A 16,540-nucleotide genomic window follows, 5' to 3' on the forward strand; every position below is an offset into this window, starting at 1 on the left:
ACCTTACACTTACAGTATTACTAAAATGAGTACCAAATTAAGAAAAGAAATTTTAATGACCCTACCTTTATTTTATTTGCTTTATCCAACCTGTCATCATTCTCTGCCCATGTCCGGATTTGGTTATAGTGAAACACACCCACATACTGTTTGTTTGCTTTGTCGTATATTACAGGTGATGTCAGTCTGCTTTTTGTGCTCCAGCTACCAATCTGCTTCTGATCTTGCAACTGCAAAAGAACAACAGTCATAAAAGTAACCATTCTAGCAGTAACATTAGGAAGAGCAATAATGCTGACAGTAGTGACCAATTTATTTTTTAACTCATGTTGGAAGTATCATTATGATGACATGTTGTTACATGTAGAAAAATATCTGAAAAACATGTCATACTTGTTCAGTCTCAATGATTAATGAAACAAATCAAATGCGTGAAACTGACAAAATCTGGGTTTCAATACAATTCACTGTCCTGACAGATCTTTTATTTCATAGTTTGTCAGATGCACTACAAATTCTGATTCAAAGAAGTGGTCCCCCCCGCCTCCCCCCTTGCTGTTATAAATACATGCTGACATGCTGAGTTAGTCTTTCATGTTAGTCCTATTAGTTGATTTCTTCTTCTGAGTGTTTCGAACAGGCCTACTTTGGACCATGCTTGTTTAACTGTTGGGCTTTAATATTTGCCCAGTACTGTCACCCACTGCCGATGTAACTCCTTCCTTTCTTCTGGTCAGGGAGTACCTTCCCTTCGGCTTTTCCTGAAACGCTCGGGCTTTCTTCAGGGTACGTCTCACAAACTATCTGTGCTTGAGATCAGTTATTCCCAATTCTTTAATGTCCTTTTCAGTTTCTGTCAGCCAAGTGGTGTGAACCTTCTTCTTTTGCCAGAAGGTGAACAGACGGTCGGTCAATCTGTTTGGAGGTAATCTTGCAAAATGACTATAGAGAGCTACCCTTCTTTTTCTAGTACAGTCACAGACCCTCTCAATATGTTCATAGAGCTCTCAGTTATGTCACCTTCTGAATTCCCATCTTCTTCTATTGGGCCTAGGATCTTCCTGAAGATTCTCCTCTCTCTCTGACTTCCAACTTCTCCATCAGACCTCTCCAGTTCATGGAAAGACATTCCATGGCATGCAGGGCTTCTGGTCATATGACTGATGTGTAGTGCTTAAGTTTCAGGTTGTGTGAGGCATTTTTTGTTGTAGGTTTTCTTAGTCAGTCGATAGGCTGGTTCCAACTTGTTGACTCTCATGGACAATGTTTTTTTCTGATAGGTTGGGTTCAATGCATTTGCAGACGTACTTAAACTTCTCAGTCCTTTGATGTTTCCCTGGTCTAGTAACATCTCTCTGTTAGCTTCTTTGATGTTGGTGAAGAACTCTGTTTTCACCAGCGACACTTGAACACCCACTTTGGCTGCCTGTTTTTTGAGGCAGTTTACCTGCATTGTTGCCATTTCAAGAGAATCAACAGTCAGTGCCATGTCATCTGCAAAAGCCAGGCAATTTACAATCATCCCTTAGTTCTTACAGCCCGGGTAGACACCACTCTGAGAACCCAAATTGGTCAGTTCCTTGCACCATACTCTCACAATCTTTTCAAGGTTGATTTATTATATGAAGAAAGCCACAAAAATACGAAGTGGTAGCATGGAGTTGGGTGTCCTTACGTTGCCTGAGGCTTTTATATGCCTACCTTCCACCTATCTTTTATAATTGGCCCTTCAAGCATTATTCTTAGCTTTTAGAACCAAGTAATCCCTCCCCAATGGGTAATACTTTACAGAAGTGTATTACAGTGGCTGCCTTTTTGCATGTTAACGTATCACCTGATCGAGTTCTGAGCAACCAGCCCATCCTCTCCAACTTCCATTAACAATTTCGTCTTCTTTGCCCTATATAAACCTGTGGTTCCAAAATATAGCATTACTGGTTTTTGTTTGATTTTTTTATGTATTTTTATGTGCTGTACTGGGCACTGCACCTTCTGAAGGTAAGAACAGACCAGGGCATCTTTCTCGTGTATGAACCAAGGTGGTTCTTATCCTCCTTTAATCTAGTGTGTGTAACAAATTTCTCATTGGAATTTCCCTTTTATACTGTTATTATTTTGCTTCTCTTTCAAATTTATAATCTGGAAAAAAAACATTTAATCTCTGCCAGTATACCAATTTGTTAACTTTGGTTTATGAACCTATTGTAAGCCTGGACTATTAGCCATGGCACTTTCCTTTAAGGGAAGCTGTAACTACAAGGACACACCTTCGAGATGAGCAGTCAGTCACAAATTGGTCAGCGCTCAGCTGGGACACTCACCTGTAATTGCTTTTCTCGAAATTTCCATGTCACAGCTGTAGGTAGTACATCTGAAATGTAGGTTTTAGCTTGTAACTAAAGAAGAGAATAGAGGTTGGCTATTGAGAAATATCATCTAGCATGCTTCTTACAAGGGGAGGGCATGAATTGGGAAACTCAGATTGGAATGAGGCTTGGTTGGCTTGTAGTTACCTAAAGGGTGTTACCCTGCAAGTAGTGGTAAAACACACTGACCAGCCAAAACGATTTCAAAATTTCACCCACACTTTATACAGGGTGTACACTTATCTTGACCACCCTAAATAACTGTTTGTCCGGATGCAAATTACAAAATGTTTCAAGCAAATGTTTTTTAGCCATCAGGGGAACATCAATCAGCATGATTGCCTTCATTGTAGCTTTGTTATTAACAAAGATATGAACAGCGGTATGACTTGTTTAAATAGCACCCTGTATTTTTTATTCGGTAATTCATTTCCTCTCTTAAAGACCTATTCAAAAATGTTTTACTCTGGATTCCATGCTACAGCCAACTCTCCCACATCATCCCCTACTACAGCACATCTATATCAACACCTTTTGTTGTGGTCTTCAGTCCTAACACTGCTTTGCTGCAGCTCACTACATGCAAACATCTTCTCCAAGTAACTACTGCAACTAACATACATTTGAACCTGCTTACTGTATTCATCCCTTGGTCTCCCTCTACAGTTTTATTCCTCACACTTGCCTCCAATACTAAAATGATTCCTTGATGTCTCACAAAGTGCAGTATTAACTGATCCTTTTCTTTTTTTACTAAAGTTGTGCCATAATTACTTTTTTCTCCCCAATTTTTTCCATACTTATTCATTAGTTACACAATCTGGATGTGGGAACACTTTTCTGACAAAGGTGGGATGGACATGCACATCAGAAGAAGGCACTGGTGAGGATAAAATAACTTTTTAATAATTTCTTTACTAATATATCCACCATGTGACTGGTCGGAAGTGGCTTACAAATGTCTGCTTGTGTCTGTGTACGTGCGGATGTGTGTGTGTGTGTGTGTGTGTGTGTGCGCGCGCGCGCGCGAACGCTTCCTTTTTTCCCCCTAAGGTAAATCTTTCCGCTCCCGGGATTAGAATGACTCCTTACCCTCTCCCTTAAAACCCACATCCTTTTGTCTTTCCCTCTCCTTCCCTCTTTCCTGATGAAGCAACCGTTGGTTGCGAAAGCTTGAATTTTGTGTGTATGTTTGTGTGTCTATCGAGCTGCTAGCACTTTCGTTTGGTAAGTCACATCATCTTTGTTATTTTATATATATATATATATATATATATACACTCCTGGAAATTGAAATAAGAACACCGTGAATTCATTGTCCCAGGAAGGGGAAACTTTATTGACACATTCCTGGGGTCAGATACATCACATGATCACATTGACAGAACCACAGGCACATAGACACAGGCAACAGAGCATGCACAATGTCGGCACTAGTACAGTGTATATCCACCTTTCGCAGCAATGCAGGCTGCTATTCTCCCATGGAGACGATCGTAGAGATGCTGGATGTAGTCCTGTGGAACGGCTTGCCATGCCATTTCCACCTGGCGCCTCAGTTGGACCAGCGTTCGTGCTGGACGTGCAGACCGTGTGAGACGACGCTTCATCCAGTCCCAAACATGCTCAATGGGGGACAGATCCGGAGATCTTGCTGGCCAGGGTAGTTGACTTACACCTTCTAGAGCACGTTGGGTAGCACGGGATACATGCGGACGTGCATTGTCCTGTTGGAACAGCAAGTTCCCTTGCCGGTCTAGGAATGGTAGAACGATGGGTTCGATGACGGTTTGGATGTACCGTGCACTATTCAGTGTCCCCTCGACGATCACCAGTGGTGTACGGCCAGTGTAGGAGATCGCTCCCCACACCATGATGCAGGGTGTTGGCCCTGTGTGCCTCGGTCGTATGCAGTCCTGATTGAGGCGCTCACCTGCACGGCGCCAAACACGCATACGACCATCATTGGCACCAAGGCAGAAGCGACTCTCATCGCTGAAGACGACACGTCTCCATTCGTCCCTCCATTCACGCCTGTCGCGACACCACTGGAGGCGGGCTGCACGATGTTGGGGCGTGAGCGGAAGACGGCCTAACGGTGTGCGGGACCGTAGCCCAGCTTCATGGAGACGGTTGCGAATGGTCCTCGCCGATACCCCAGGAGCAACAGTGTCCCTAATTTGCTGGGAAGTGGCGGTGCGGTCCCCTACGGCACTGCGTAGGATCCTACGGTCTTGGCGTGCATCCGTGCGTCGCTGCGGTCCGGTCCCAGGTCGACGGGCACGTGCACCTTCCGCCGACCACTGGCGACAACATCGATGTACTGTGGAGACCTCACGCCCCACGTGTTGAGCAATTCGGCGGTACGTCCACCCGGCCTCCCGCATGCCCACTATACGCCCTCGCTCAAAGTCCGTCAACTGCACATACGGTTCACGTCCACGCTGTCGCGGCATGCTACCAGTGTTAAAGACTGCGATGGAGCTCCGTATGCCACGGCAAACTGGCTGACACTGACGGCGGCGGTGCACAAATGCTGCGCAGCTAGCGCCATTCGACGGCCAACACCGCGGTTCCTGGTGTGTCCGCTGTGCCGTGCGTGTGATCATTGCTTGTACAGCCCTCTCGCAGTGTCCGGAGCAAGTATGGTGGGTCTGACACACCGGTGTCAATGTGTTCTTTTTTCCATTTCCAGGAGTGTATATATGCTGCTCACACACATGACTGCAGTCTCAGGCAACTGAAACCACCAGAATAGCATGGAGAGCTGCATCAAACGAGTCTTCGGATATGTGAGAGAACCAGCTATCACCATGATTTAACTCCAGTCAGAACTTTGTTTGTAGGGTAATATAAAGCTCCATATGTGTACATAATCCTTTACATATAAACCAAAATGAGAGGTCATCAACAAGGTCTGCATTCTTTAAATGATTACTACTAAAAATTCTGGAACGCAGCCTTGTGTGTTTAACTGATTGTAAATTAAGTTAAAGAGTGGTACCATCATGGTAGCATAAAATTTTAATACTCTGTTGGTAACACCATCACAGACACAACAAAAACTTTTCTTTAGGAACCTAGAGAGATATATAATATCAATCAGTTTTTACCAATAGCCTGTTGCTAATGTATACAATGTCTGTTTTGACAAATGTTAAGGACCTGCCTTTGCTAAATTACTGTTAAGTATCATTTTTTCTGGCACTGTAAGGCTAAATAAATCGAAAGAGGAGGAGTCATTCCATGTGAAGTCAACCCAGCTGCCAACTTGACCATCTCCAATTTTCATTAAATTTGGTGTTCACTACACATGAGGAGAGAATGAAAAATGCCCAATTTCAGAACTGTAGCACAAGTATGACAAAGGAATGAGCACCCAAATTTCTAAAAATGTGTGCAAAATTCAAAAAACACTGCTTACAAAAAAAGACTGTAATTTCTGTTCTAATAGAGACAGAATCATGGATCAGGTAATTTTGGAAATGGCTAAGGAAAGACTGCAAATGATATACAACTTGGCCATGTTAAAAAAAAAACCACATAATTAAGGTCAGTGACCTTTAATATCTCAAAACGTATCACCTTCAAAATTTCTGAGAAAGATGTACTTGCTTCTTCATTGTTACACTAAACATAGTGAAAAATCAAGTTGGGATGTCATCTGGATTAGGACATGTGAGTTAATATCTAAAGCTATGTGACACAATAAAGCAACAGAAATTTAATGCAAACTGAAACAAAATGTTATAAGTACTGAAAAACATGTTAACTTTTAAAAAGATGATGTAATAGCAATGCACAGTATGGCAATATGAACAGGCCAATTGCAAGTATTTGTAATACGCAAGGTAACAGCACGATCTCTGACCTTCAATGACACAAAACATGATACAACCATCCTAGACAAATGTATGGAATGCATGGAAAAAAAAAAAACATTCAAATATCACAACCAAATGCAATGACAAATGCATCATCAGTAGTTACCAAGCCTCAACACTGAGAAGCAAGATATAACACTTTTGAGCATCTTCTGGTGAAAGGGCATACATGTGACATGTTGCTGTACTCCCATCAACCTTTGTAAAAATGTCTATCTTGTCCACAGTAAAGACGTCAGGTTTCTTGGGGTACACAATGAAGGTGAAGAGCCATGACGATGTAGGGAGCTTTTGTAACCCCACTGGTATATTCATTAACATTAAAAACACATCCAAGCCAGCAGCAACCTTCATACAAACATACAGCAAACACAGTGATATCAACAGGGTATGAGTATTGTGGGTCTGTGTCAGATACTCATTTTTGATGTATGGTGAAGTGGAGAAAACATTCATTTGGATTTTTTTATGGACAGCGGAAATAACGCAGTGCAACTAGTGGGTACCAAAAATAGTGCAAATCTGTGCTAATGACTCTTGAAAGAGAGGAGCGTCCTCATCATATTCCCTGTTAGTTTTATTATGAAAGTGATACACTGTAATGTTCTTGGAACATCATTCAAAAAGCTACCTGGGTGTCATCATCTGAGAGGTGTAGATGCACTGCAGACTGGCATGGGAAGCAAGTCTCTCAGTGGTACCCCAATACCACCACATGGTCCTCTGCCATATGATGTGGCAAGGAAATGACACTCTAAACAGACACTGAAATCACTCTGATGAAAAGATAAGTTAAGCAATGGCATTGTAAAAGATGAATACACACAACACTGTCATGTTTAAGGCATTCTGATTTGTTAACAAATGAAATGTGATCAACTGCATAGGTTTCTGGATGTCATTATAAACAACAAATGGATGAATAGAGGTCTGTGCATTGTTCCAGTGAACCCCCTTAAACCTCATCCTGCATGACAAATGTATAATTCTCTGCAAAATCACAAACAACAATGCATTCATTGTCACAAGTGTCCCTTTCAGATTGAAAAGACTGTTGGACAGCTATGAAGCTGCAGGAGCTTTTTTGAATTCTTCAGTGAGGTTTCCCAAGAAGCCTTCCACAAAACAGACATGTTTGGAGAGATGTTTGGTCTGTAGGTGTGCAAAGTTTGTATGTTATTTCATCAGTTCCATTTTGAACGAACAAGTCCTATAGATTATATAATGAAAGATTGTGCACTTGGGCAGTTCTCACATTTTGACATATAACATTTTGGCTGTGCAGGATTACAAATGCTCTCGGACAGACAGTGTTTGTATGCATTAAGGTGACAGTTGGCATCACCTGTCCAACATGAGCTTCACATTTTCATGAATACTGCAAAGACACACACTATAGGTACTGGTTGCACCAGCCAGAACACCGTTCTTGGGTCGTAACTGGCAAACTTTGGATAATGCTACTTTCAGCTTTAACTCTGGATGCCCTGATAAAAATCATTAGGTTTTCCTACACCAGTCATTTTTGTTTATGAACCCTGGAACCATGTCCCTTGACAGAAACAAAATCCTTCTTCTCGGGCACATAGCGGCTTATATCCACTCTGTTGTAAAATTCTATGTGAAAATCCACAAAATGTTCACTTAGGTCTCGGATTAGGAGTTCCTAAGATACTACATTCTTTGACCAATTATTAAATAGTTTGAGGATTCAAATTCATTTTCAATCATTCGGATGCTCCCACTTTTTGGAAGAAGCATCAATATTTGGTTCTTCTCACTGTTTGAAGTGCTATTACTAAATTATTCTTTCAGTTGTGTTATACATTGAAGCGCCAATGAAACTGGTATAGGCATGCATATTCAAATACAGAGATATGTAAACAGGCAGAATAGGGCGCTGTGGTTGGCAACGCCTATATACGGCAACAAGTGTCTGGCGCAGTTGATACATCGGTTCCTGCTGCTACAATGGCAGGTATTTCACGATTTTTAAGTGAATTTGAACATGGTGTAATAATTGGTGCATAAGGTAGTGATGAAGTGGAGATTTTCCCATGCGACCATTTCACGAGTGTACCGTGATTATCAGGAATTCGGCAAAACATCAAATCTCCAACATCTCTGTGGCTGGTAAAAGCTCCTGCAAGAACAGGACCAACAATGACTGAAGAGAATCATTCAGTATGACAGAAGTGTAACCCTTCCGCAAATTGCTGTAGATTTCAATGCTGGACGATCAGCTAGGGGCAGAGTGTGAACCATTCAACAAAACATCATCGATATGGGCTTTCAGAGCTAAGGCCCATTCATGTACTTCATGACTGCTCGGCACGAAGCTTTACACCTCACCTGGGCCCGTTGACACCGACATTGGACTGTTGATGACTGGAAACATGTTGCCTACTCAGACTAGTCTCATTTCAAATTGTATACAGCGGATGGATGTGTACGGGTAGGGAGACAACCTCATGAATCCACGGACCCTACATGTCAGCAGGGGACTATTCAAGCTGGTGGAGCTCTGTAATGGTGTGGGACATGTGCAGTTAGGGTGATATGGGACCCCCGATACCTCTAGATATGACTCTGACAGGTGACATGTACATAACTGTAAGCATATTGCCTGATCACTCACATCCATTCATGTCCATTGTGCATTCCAATGGATTTGGTCAATTCCAGCAACACAATGTGACACCCCACATGTCCATAATTGCTACAGAATGGCTCCAAGAACACTGTTCCGAGTTTAAACACTTCCGCTGGCTACCAATCTCCCTCGACATGAACATTATTGAAAATATCTGGGATGTCTTGCAACGTTCTGTTCAGAAGAGATCTACATCCCCTCATACTCTTACAGATTTATGGACAGCCCTGCAGGATTCATGGTGTCAGTTCCCTCCAGCACTACTTCAGACATAAGTCGAGTCCATGCCATGTCATGTTGCAGCACTTCGGTGTGGTCACTGGGGCCCTACACAAGATTAGGTAGGTGTACCAGTTTCTTTGCCTCTTCAATGGGATTTCAGATTCCATAACATTGTTTCACCCTCTGCTTTTTCTCGTATTTATTTCGGAATACTTCAGACACTTTCTCGACCTTATTCTCTGCATCTGTTTTCTCTTTGTCTCTTCTTTTCCACTGGTGACTCACCAATGATACCAGACCATCAGTTAATTCAACTACATCAACATCATGGTCAATAGATGTGTGTGAGGAGTTACGCTGAGTTGTGATTCCTATATCTTTCCACATAGTAGGTTCAGCCACAAGCCCTTGTTTGTGTGTCAATTTTTTCCTGCACCTATCACACATTTTGTGGTCTGTCATTATGCCACCAATCATATCAACATTTGTACTTGGCATATTACAAGTGCTTGCTATTGGCCTGTTCATTTTGCTACCTTACTGTTTATTGCTTTCACACAATCTTTTTTAAAAGTTAACATGTTTTTCAGTACTTTAAGTTATTCTGTTGCAGTTTGCATTCAATTTTTATTGCTTTATTGTGTCATACTACTGAAGAAATAAATTAATATCTTCAAATCCAAATGTCATCCTAACTTGATTTTTTACTATGTTGTGTGATGTAATATGAAGGCGCAAATATATTTTTTCAGACATTTTGTAGGTGATATGTTCCGAGTTATTCAAGGTCACTGACCTTGATTATGTACATTATTTGAATATGGTAATGTTGGATACCTTTTTAAAGCTTGTTCTTAGCCGTTTCCAAAATTATCTGAAAGTGCTTCTATTTCTCTTAGAACAGACATTACAGCCATTTCTGTATGCAATGTTTGTCACATTTTCCACACATTTTTAGACCTTTGGGTGGCCATTACTTTTGTCATACTTATGCTACTGATAAACCAGATATATGTACAGTATTTAACAATCATTTTCTGACCATTGCTAGTGAATTAAATAAAAATTTGGTTTCTACAGGGAATCATAACTTTCTTGGCAAATGCCTTTCTGAGATAGATGTCTGAAATACTCCTCTGCGATACAGACAAGGGGCAGACTGAGTCAATAATTAAATCACTGAAGACTAAAGACTCACAGTTACGATGGAGTGCCTATCGGAATATTTAAGTACTGTGCTGCACATGTTAGCCCTGTATTTAGCCATATCTGTAATTTTTCCTTTAGGATGGTCAGTTTCCTGATTAAAGTACTCAGTAGTAAAACTGCTCTATAAAAAGGGAGAAAGAGAGAATGTAGACAATTTTAGACCATTTCTATGCCATCAGTGTTTGCTAAAATTATTGAAAAGGCTGTGTATGTAAGGATAATTGATCATTTTATATCACACGATCTGCTATCAAATGTACAGTTTGGCTTTAGAAGTTGTTTAACAACTGAAAATGCTATATTTTCTTTTCTCTGTAAGGTACTGGATGGGTTAAACAATAGGTTTCGAACGCTAGGCAGATTTTTTGATTTAACTAAGGTGTTTGATTGTGTTAATCACAAAATATTGCTTCAGAAGTTGGACCATTATGGAATATGGGGAGCAGCTCACAATTGGTTCACCTCTTACTTTAGGAACAGACAGTAAAAGGTCATTATTCACAATATTGAGAATGGCTGTGAGGTGGGGTCTGAGTGGGGTATGGTCAAATGGGGGGCTGTCCCAGGGATCAGTGTTGGGGCCACTCCTGTTCCTCATTTATGTAAATTATATGACCTCTAGTATTACGGGTAACTCTAAAATATTTCTGTTTGCTGATGACACAAGCTTGGTAGTAAAGGATGTTGTGTGCAACATTGGCTCATTTTCAAATAGTGCAGTACATGACCTAAGTTAATGGCTTGTAGAAAATAAACTAACGCTAAATCACAGTAAGACTCAGTTTTTACAGTTTCTAACACATAATTCAACAAAACCTGACATCTTAATTTCACAGAATGGGCATATGATTAGTGAAACTTACAGTTCAAATTTCTAGGTGTTCAGATAGATAGTAAACTGTCATGGAAAGCCCACCTTCAGGATCTTGTCCAAAGATTTAATGCTGCCATTTTTACTATTCAACAGTATCTGAAATGGGTGATTGTTCGACACAAACATTAGTCTACTTTGCTTATTTTCATTAGCTTATGCCATATGGTATTATATTTTGGGGCAACTCTTCTCATTCTAAAAGGATATTTTTGGCACAGAAACAGGCAGTTCAGGCAATAAGTGGTGTAAGTTCACAAACCTCTTGTCGATCCCTGTTCATGATTCTGGGTATTTTGACATAGGCCTGTCAAAAATATATATATATATATATATATATGGTGTCCCAGCTATCTTGTCCACCCAAAATATCTCAGGAACAATAACAGCTATTGGAAAATGACTTTCACTGGTATCAATGTAGGGCTGGGGCCCATGAATGTACATATTTGGAAACATTCTAAAACGAAAGCATATGTGTTTTTTAACACAAACTTATGTTTTTTTTAAATGGACATCCTATATTTTTTCTTCAGCAATCCATAAGCATGGAGGTGTGATTACGCATGTCAATCACAACGCGATTACGGGCAGCATGGGGTTCACGCCTGAGCCTCAGGACGTGCGCTAGCAGCGCATGTCGGGTGTTTCAAGCGTCAACTTCGCGTCTCAATATTTAGGGATGTAATGGGAATATTGCGATGCAATCAACGCCATTGTGTATGTGCTTTGTCATGCTATGGATTGCTGAAGAAAAAATATAGGATGTCCATTTAAAAAAACATAAGTTTGTGTTAAAAAACACATATGCTTGCGTTTTAGAATGTTTCCAAATATGTACATTCATGGGCCCCAGCCCTACACTGATATCGGCGAAAGTCGTTTTCCAATAGCTGTTATTGTTCCAGAGATATTTTGGGTGGACAAGATAGCTGGGACACCCTGTATATTCCTTACTGTCACTTCTTGTTCACAATATTAGCTTATTCCCAAGAATAAGCAACTTTCACACAGTTAATAGTCGGCACAAATCAAAACCTGTATTTGGATCGGACTTCCTTAACCACCTTGAGCAGAATGGTGTGCAGTGTACTTCTGCATCCATTTTCAATAAGCTACCACTCAAATTCAAAAATCTTAGCAGTAACACACACGCTTTCAAATCAAAACTGAAGAGTTTCCTCACGTGTCACTCCTTCTATTCTGTCGAGGAATTTCTTGAAAAATTAAGCTGATTCTTGTTGTATTGTGACTGTGTTTACTTAAACTTATGGACTGACTTTTTTCAGGTTCATAAGCATTTTATTTTTATCCGTTATTACTTTTAAGTTGTAATTTCATGTACTGCCAAGTTCCATGACCTTGGAGGTTTGCTTCTCAGTTTGGTCCTATGGAACTTGACTTGTAAGTAAATAAATAAATAAATAAATACAAATCTGAAAAACGCCATTTTTCATTCTCTCCTCATATGCAATGAGTACACATTTGATAAAAATCAGAGATTGTCGGCTGTGTTGATTTAACATAGAATGATTCCTATTCTTTCAGTTTGCTTCCGCACAGTGCCAGAAAAATTGTACCTAACAGTAATTTATGAAATGCAGCTCGTCAAAATGTATCAAAATAAGTGTTGTGTACAGTACGTAGTAGGCCCTAGTCAAAAAAGATTGACATTTCATATCTCCCTAGGTTCGTAAATGAACATTGAGGTTAATGCTTTCAATACATCATCATTTCTGTTGTAGGTGGCTGAGAATGCTGTTTTATTTGCCTTGCTGTTATTGTTTCACATTTCTTTGTTTTTATGAAATTCCTTTTGATTACGTGAACCAAAGCTACTTGGTAATGGTACATGTAACTACCTAATTCACAAAAAATTAATTTGAAAAAAAAGAAAGAAAGAAAGAAATATGTAAAATGTAAATAACAAAACATGAAAACAAATGGATTTGTCATATGAATAAGTAATGTTTTACAACAATGGATGACAGTGGTTCTATTCTTATAGGCCTAAAGTATGATACAGCATGTTTGGTGGAACATTGGTTTTAGACTGTTTAAAACAGATGAAGATGACAAAACATCAAGAAAGTTTACTGTGACAGTCTATCTACACATACGGAAATTAATGACACTAAGTAAAGGGCGCAGTCATTTAAAGGAAAAATACATACCTATGCACAGACAAGAAGAGAATAGAAGCTTTCGAAATGTGGTGCTACAGAAGAATGCTGAAGATTAGATGGGTAGATCACATAACTAATGAGGAGGTATTGAATAGAATTGGGGGAAAGAGGAGTTTGTGGCACAACTTGACAAGAAGAAGGGACCGGTTGGTAGGACATGTTCTGAGGCATCAAGGGATCACAAATTTAGCGTTGGAGGGCAGTGTGGAGGGTAAAAATCATAGAGGGAGACCAAGAGATGAATACACTAAGCAGATTCAGAAGGATGTAGGTTGCAGTAAGTACTGGGAGATGAAGAAGCTTGCACAGGATAGAGTAGCATGGAGAGCTGCATCAAACCAGTTTCAGGACTGAAGACAACAACAACAACATGCACAACAAACTATGAAAATGTGAAGCATCTGCTCTGCTTCTTTATGGGTCAGCTTTGTTTGGCTTTTATTTCTGTTTTGAGTCGGCACTAACACTTCAGGTCTTGAAAACAACATGACCCATCAGTATACACTTTGAGATGCAATCTCATATACTACGTATTTTGCGCATGTGATGGTTCTGTTTGTAGCTATACAATATACAATGGCAACTGTACAATGTTATTCATATGTGTACAGTTCATAGTATTCTACCACCACACACACAGTTTAACAACAGAACTGTACAAGACAGCATTTAATCCATGCCTATATGTTATACACTTGTTGACAATTCGCAGGCACTCATTTCTAGTTCCATGTCAAGACAGACAGAAGTGCACACACATAACTATGCAGTAAAAGTCATCTTTTAGGCTACTAGGCTGTTATTAAACTGAGAACATACATTTGGTAGGGACTGAATTACTGCATAATGTTGAGTCATATGAAACTTAACACTGATATCAAATACAATATGTAAACTGGTGTTTAGTACAGTACATGATCGCCAATTAAACGATAAACGTAATTCTGCTTTCCACTATAAGAAGGCAGTTCAGCACACTCCCACGTAAAATTGCTTGTCAGGTTACGGTACGAAACAGACGGTGTCAAGGAAGGAAGACAGGGCTTAAAGTCCAGTCGATTAAGAGGTCATTAGTGGTGGAATACAAATTACGTTTGGTATACGAAACCGGCATTGCTCTTTCGAAGGGAACATCTAGTAAGAAGGATTTGTCTGTTGACTTACCGAGTAAAAATTAAACCATCAGGAAAGCGTGAACATAAAACAATGCTAGATTCGATTCACTTTGGTTTCTCAACCATTGTGTTTCACAGTACGTACCTTATATCTTATAACGATATTTCTCCCAAGTGTCACAAGCACAGTACCGGGCTGGGAATCGTCTGTTACACCAAGTAAACTACTTTCGTCAATCAGTGGGCAAAGCCCATACGCAACACCTAATTTTGCCATTAATCACATACTCTACACTCACAATACGTAAACAAACCCACCGTGGGCACCGTGCTTTACTTTCAGTAAACACTTAAATAATATCTTACGATGCTCTGCGCAAAGTTTCTTGCTAAATGGGCATGGCTGCCAATGGCTAGGCACTGAATTTAAGCCGGGTTCACACATGCAACTAGTGGATTTCTGTAGTTGCACCGTTCACAAGGACGCCACAAATTCTGCGTAGTAGCACAGCTTTCCACATGGCGTCAACAGAAATCTTATGGGTGATTATTAATGTTATGGTGCAGCTTATAGCATTAGATTTTTGGAGAAATTTAATATATATCGAAAGGATAAGGAAATGGAGGTGGCATATTTGTTGCAGTTGACAAGACACTCAGATCCACCGAGAAATAAACTGAAGCTACATGTGAGACTGTTTGGGCGAGACTCAATATCAAGAGCGAGCATAAAATGATAACTGGATACTTCTATAGCCCACCAGACTCATCTCCTGATGTAAACGAAAAATTTAAAGAAAACTGCAATCCACTTGTACGTAAGTTCCCCTATCACACTGTAATCATCGGTGGAAACATCAGTCATCCAACACTTAATTGAGAAAATGACAGTTTTGTTAATGGTCGGTGTATTAAGAAGTTTTGCTAATGGTCGGAGTATTAAGACATCCTGTAAAAAATTTTACTCAATGCCTTTTCTGAAAATTATCCAGAAAAAACAGTTAGGAACCCCACCGACGATGAAAAAATATTGGATCTATGTCAACAAACAGAGCTGATATCTTTGAGGGTGTCCACAGTGAATATGGTATCTGTGCAGCTGTTGTGACAACAATGATTACCAAAGTACGAAAGACAACTAAAATAAGCAGAAATATACATATATTCAGTGAACTAGATAAAAAAATCAGTAATGTCACATGTCAATGAGGAACTTAAACTTTCAGCACAGGACAGGATCATGTAGAGGAACTATGGCTCAGGTTTAAAAGATTCGTTGGCCATGCTTTGGATAGAAATGTACCCAATGGAACTTCTAAACAGAGATTACTGTATAATAGATGGAAATCGAAGTGTAGAACCATAGATAGAGAACGATGTCGAATGAAACGTATTTTACTGTCAAGAGAGCAATGCGTGATGCCTTAAGTGACTACCACAGCAGAATATTGTCATATGATATTTCACAAAACCCCAGCAAATAAGCCATGAACAGAAATTGAGGGTAGCGAAGCAAAGGCTGAAATTATTAACTCCGCTTTCAATGATACTTTACAAAGAAAAGCCAGGAGAACTGTTCCAACTTAATCCTCGAACCACTGAAAAGGTGAATAAAATAAGTATTAGTACCTATCAGTGGCGTTGCGAAACTGTTAAAACTGATCAAAGCTCCAGGGCCCAATGAAATCCCTATCAGATTCTATATTGAATTTGAGGCTGAGTTATAGCCCCTCTTCTAACTATAATCTATCATAGACCACTTGAACAAAAAACCGTGCCTAGGTCTTGGAAAAAAGCACACATCACACCCGTCTACAAGAAGGGTAGTAGAAGTGATCCACAAAACTACTGTCCAGGATCCTTGACATCAATTTGTTGTAGAATCTTAAAACATATTCTGAGCTCAAAGATAATGAGGCATCTTGAACAGAATGGCCTCCTCAATACCAGTCAGCATGGATTCCAAAAACATTAATCACGTGAAAGCTACCTCGCACTTTTCTCACATGACACACTGAAGCTTTGGATCAAGGC

The 16,540-nt window shown here is 40.0% G+C and overlaps 1 protein-coding gene across 1 annotated transcript in view; it reads right to left on the reverse strand.

The window, feature by feature from the left end:
- Nucleotides 1–14,921, reverse strand: part of LOC124605655 (nucleolar protein 11) — a 73,847-nt gene extending 58,926 nt beyond the window's left edge. The window contains exons 1-2 of the mRNA XM_047137481.1: nucleotides 14,652–14,921; nucleotides 66–230 (exon numbers count right to left, since the gene is read on the reverse strand). Coding sequence (XP_046993437.1) covers nucleotides 66–230; nucleotides 14,652–14,783 — 297 coding nt within the window. The 5' untranslated portion in view covers nucleotides 14,784–14,921. The remainder of the gene's footprint in view (nucleotides 1–65; nucleotides 231–14,651) is intronic.
- Between the last annotated feature and the right edge of the window lie 1,619 nt (nucleotides 14,922–16,540).

This window comes from Schistocerca americana, chromosome 3 (genome assembly GCF_021461395.2).
Source record: "Schistocerca americana isolate TAMUIC-IGC-003095 chromosome 3, iqSchAmer2.1, whole genome shotgun sequence".
Classification (NCBI taxonomy): domain Eukaryota; kingdom Metazoa; phylum Arthropoda; class Insecta; order Orthoptera; family Acrididae; genus Schistocerca; species Schistocerca americana.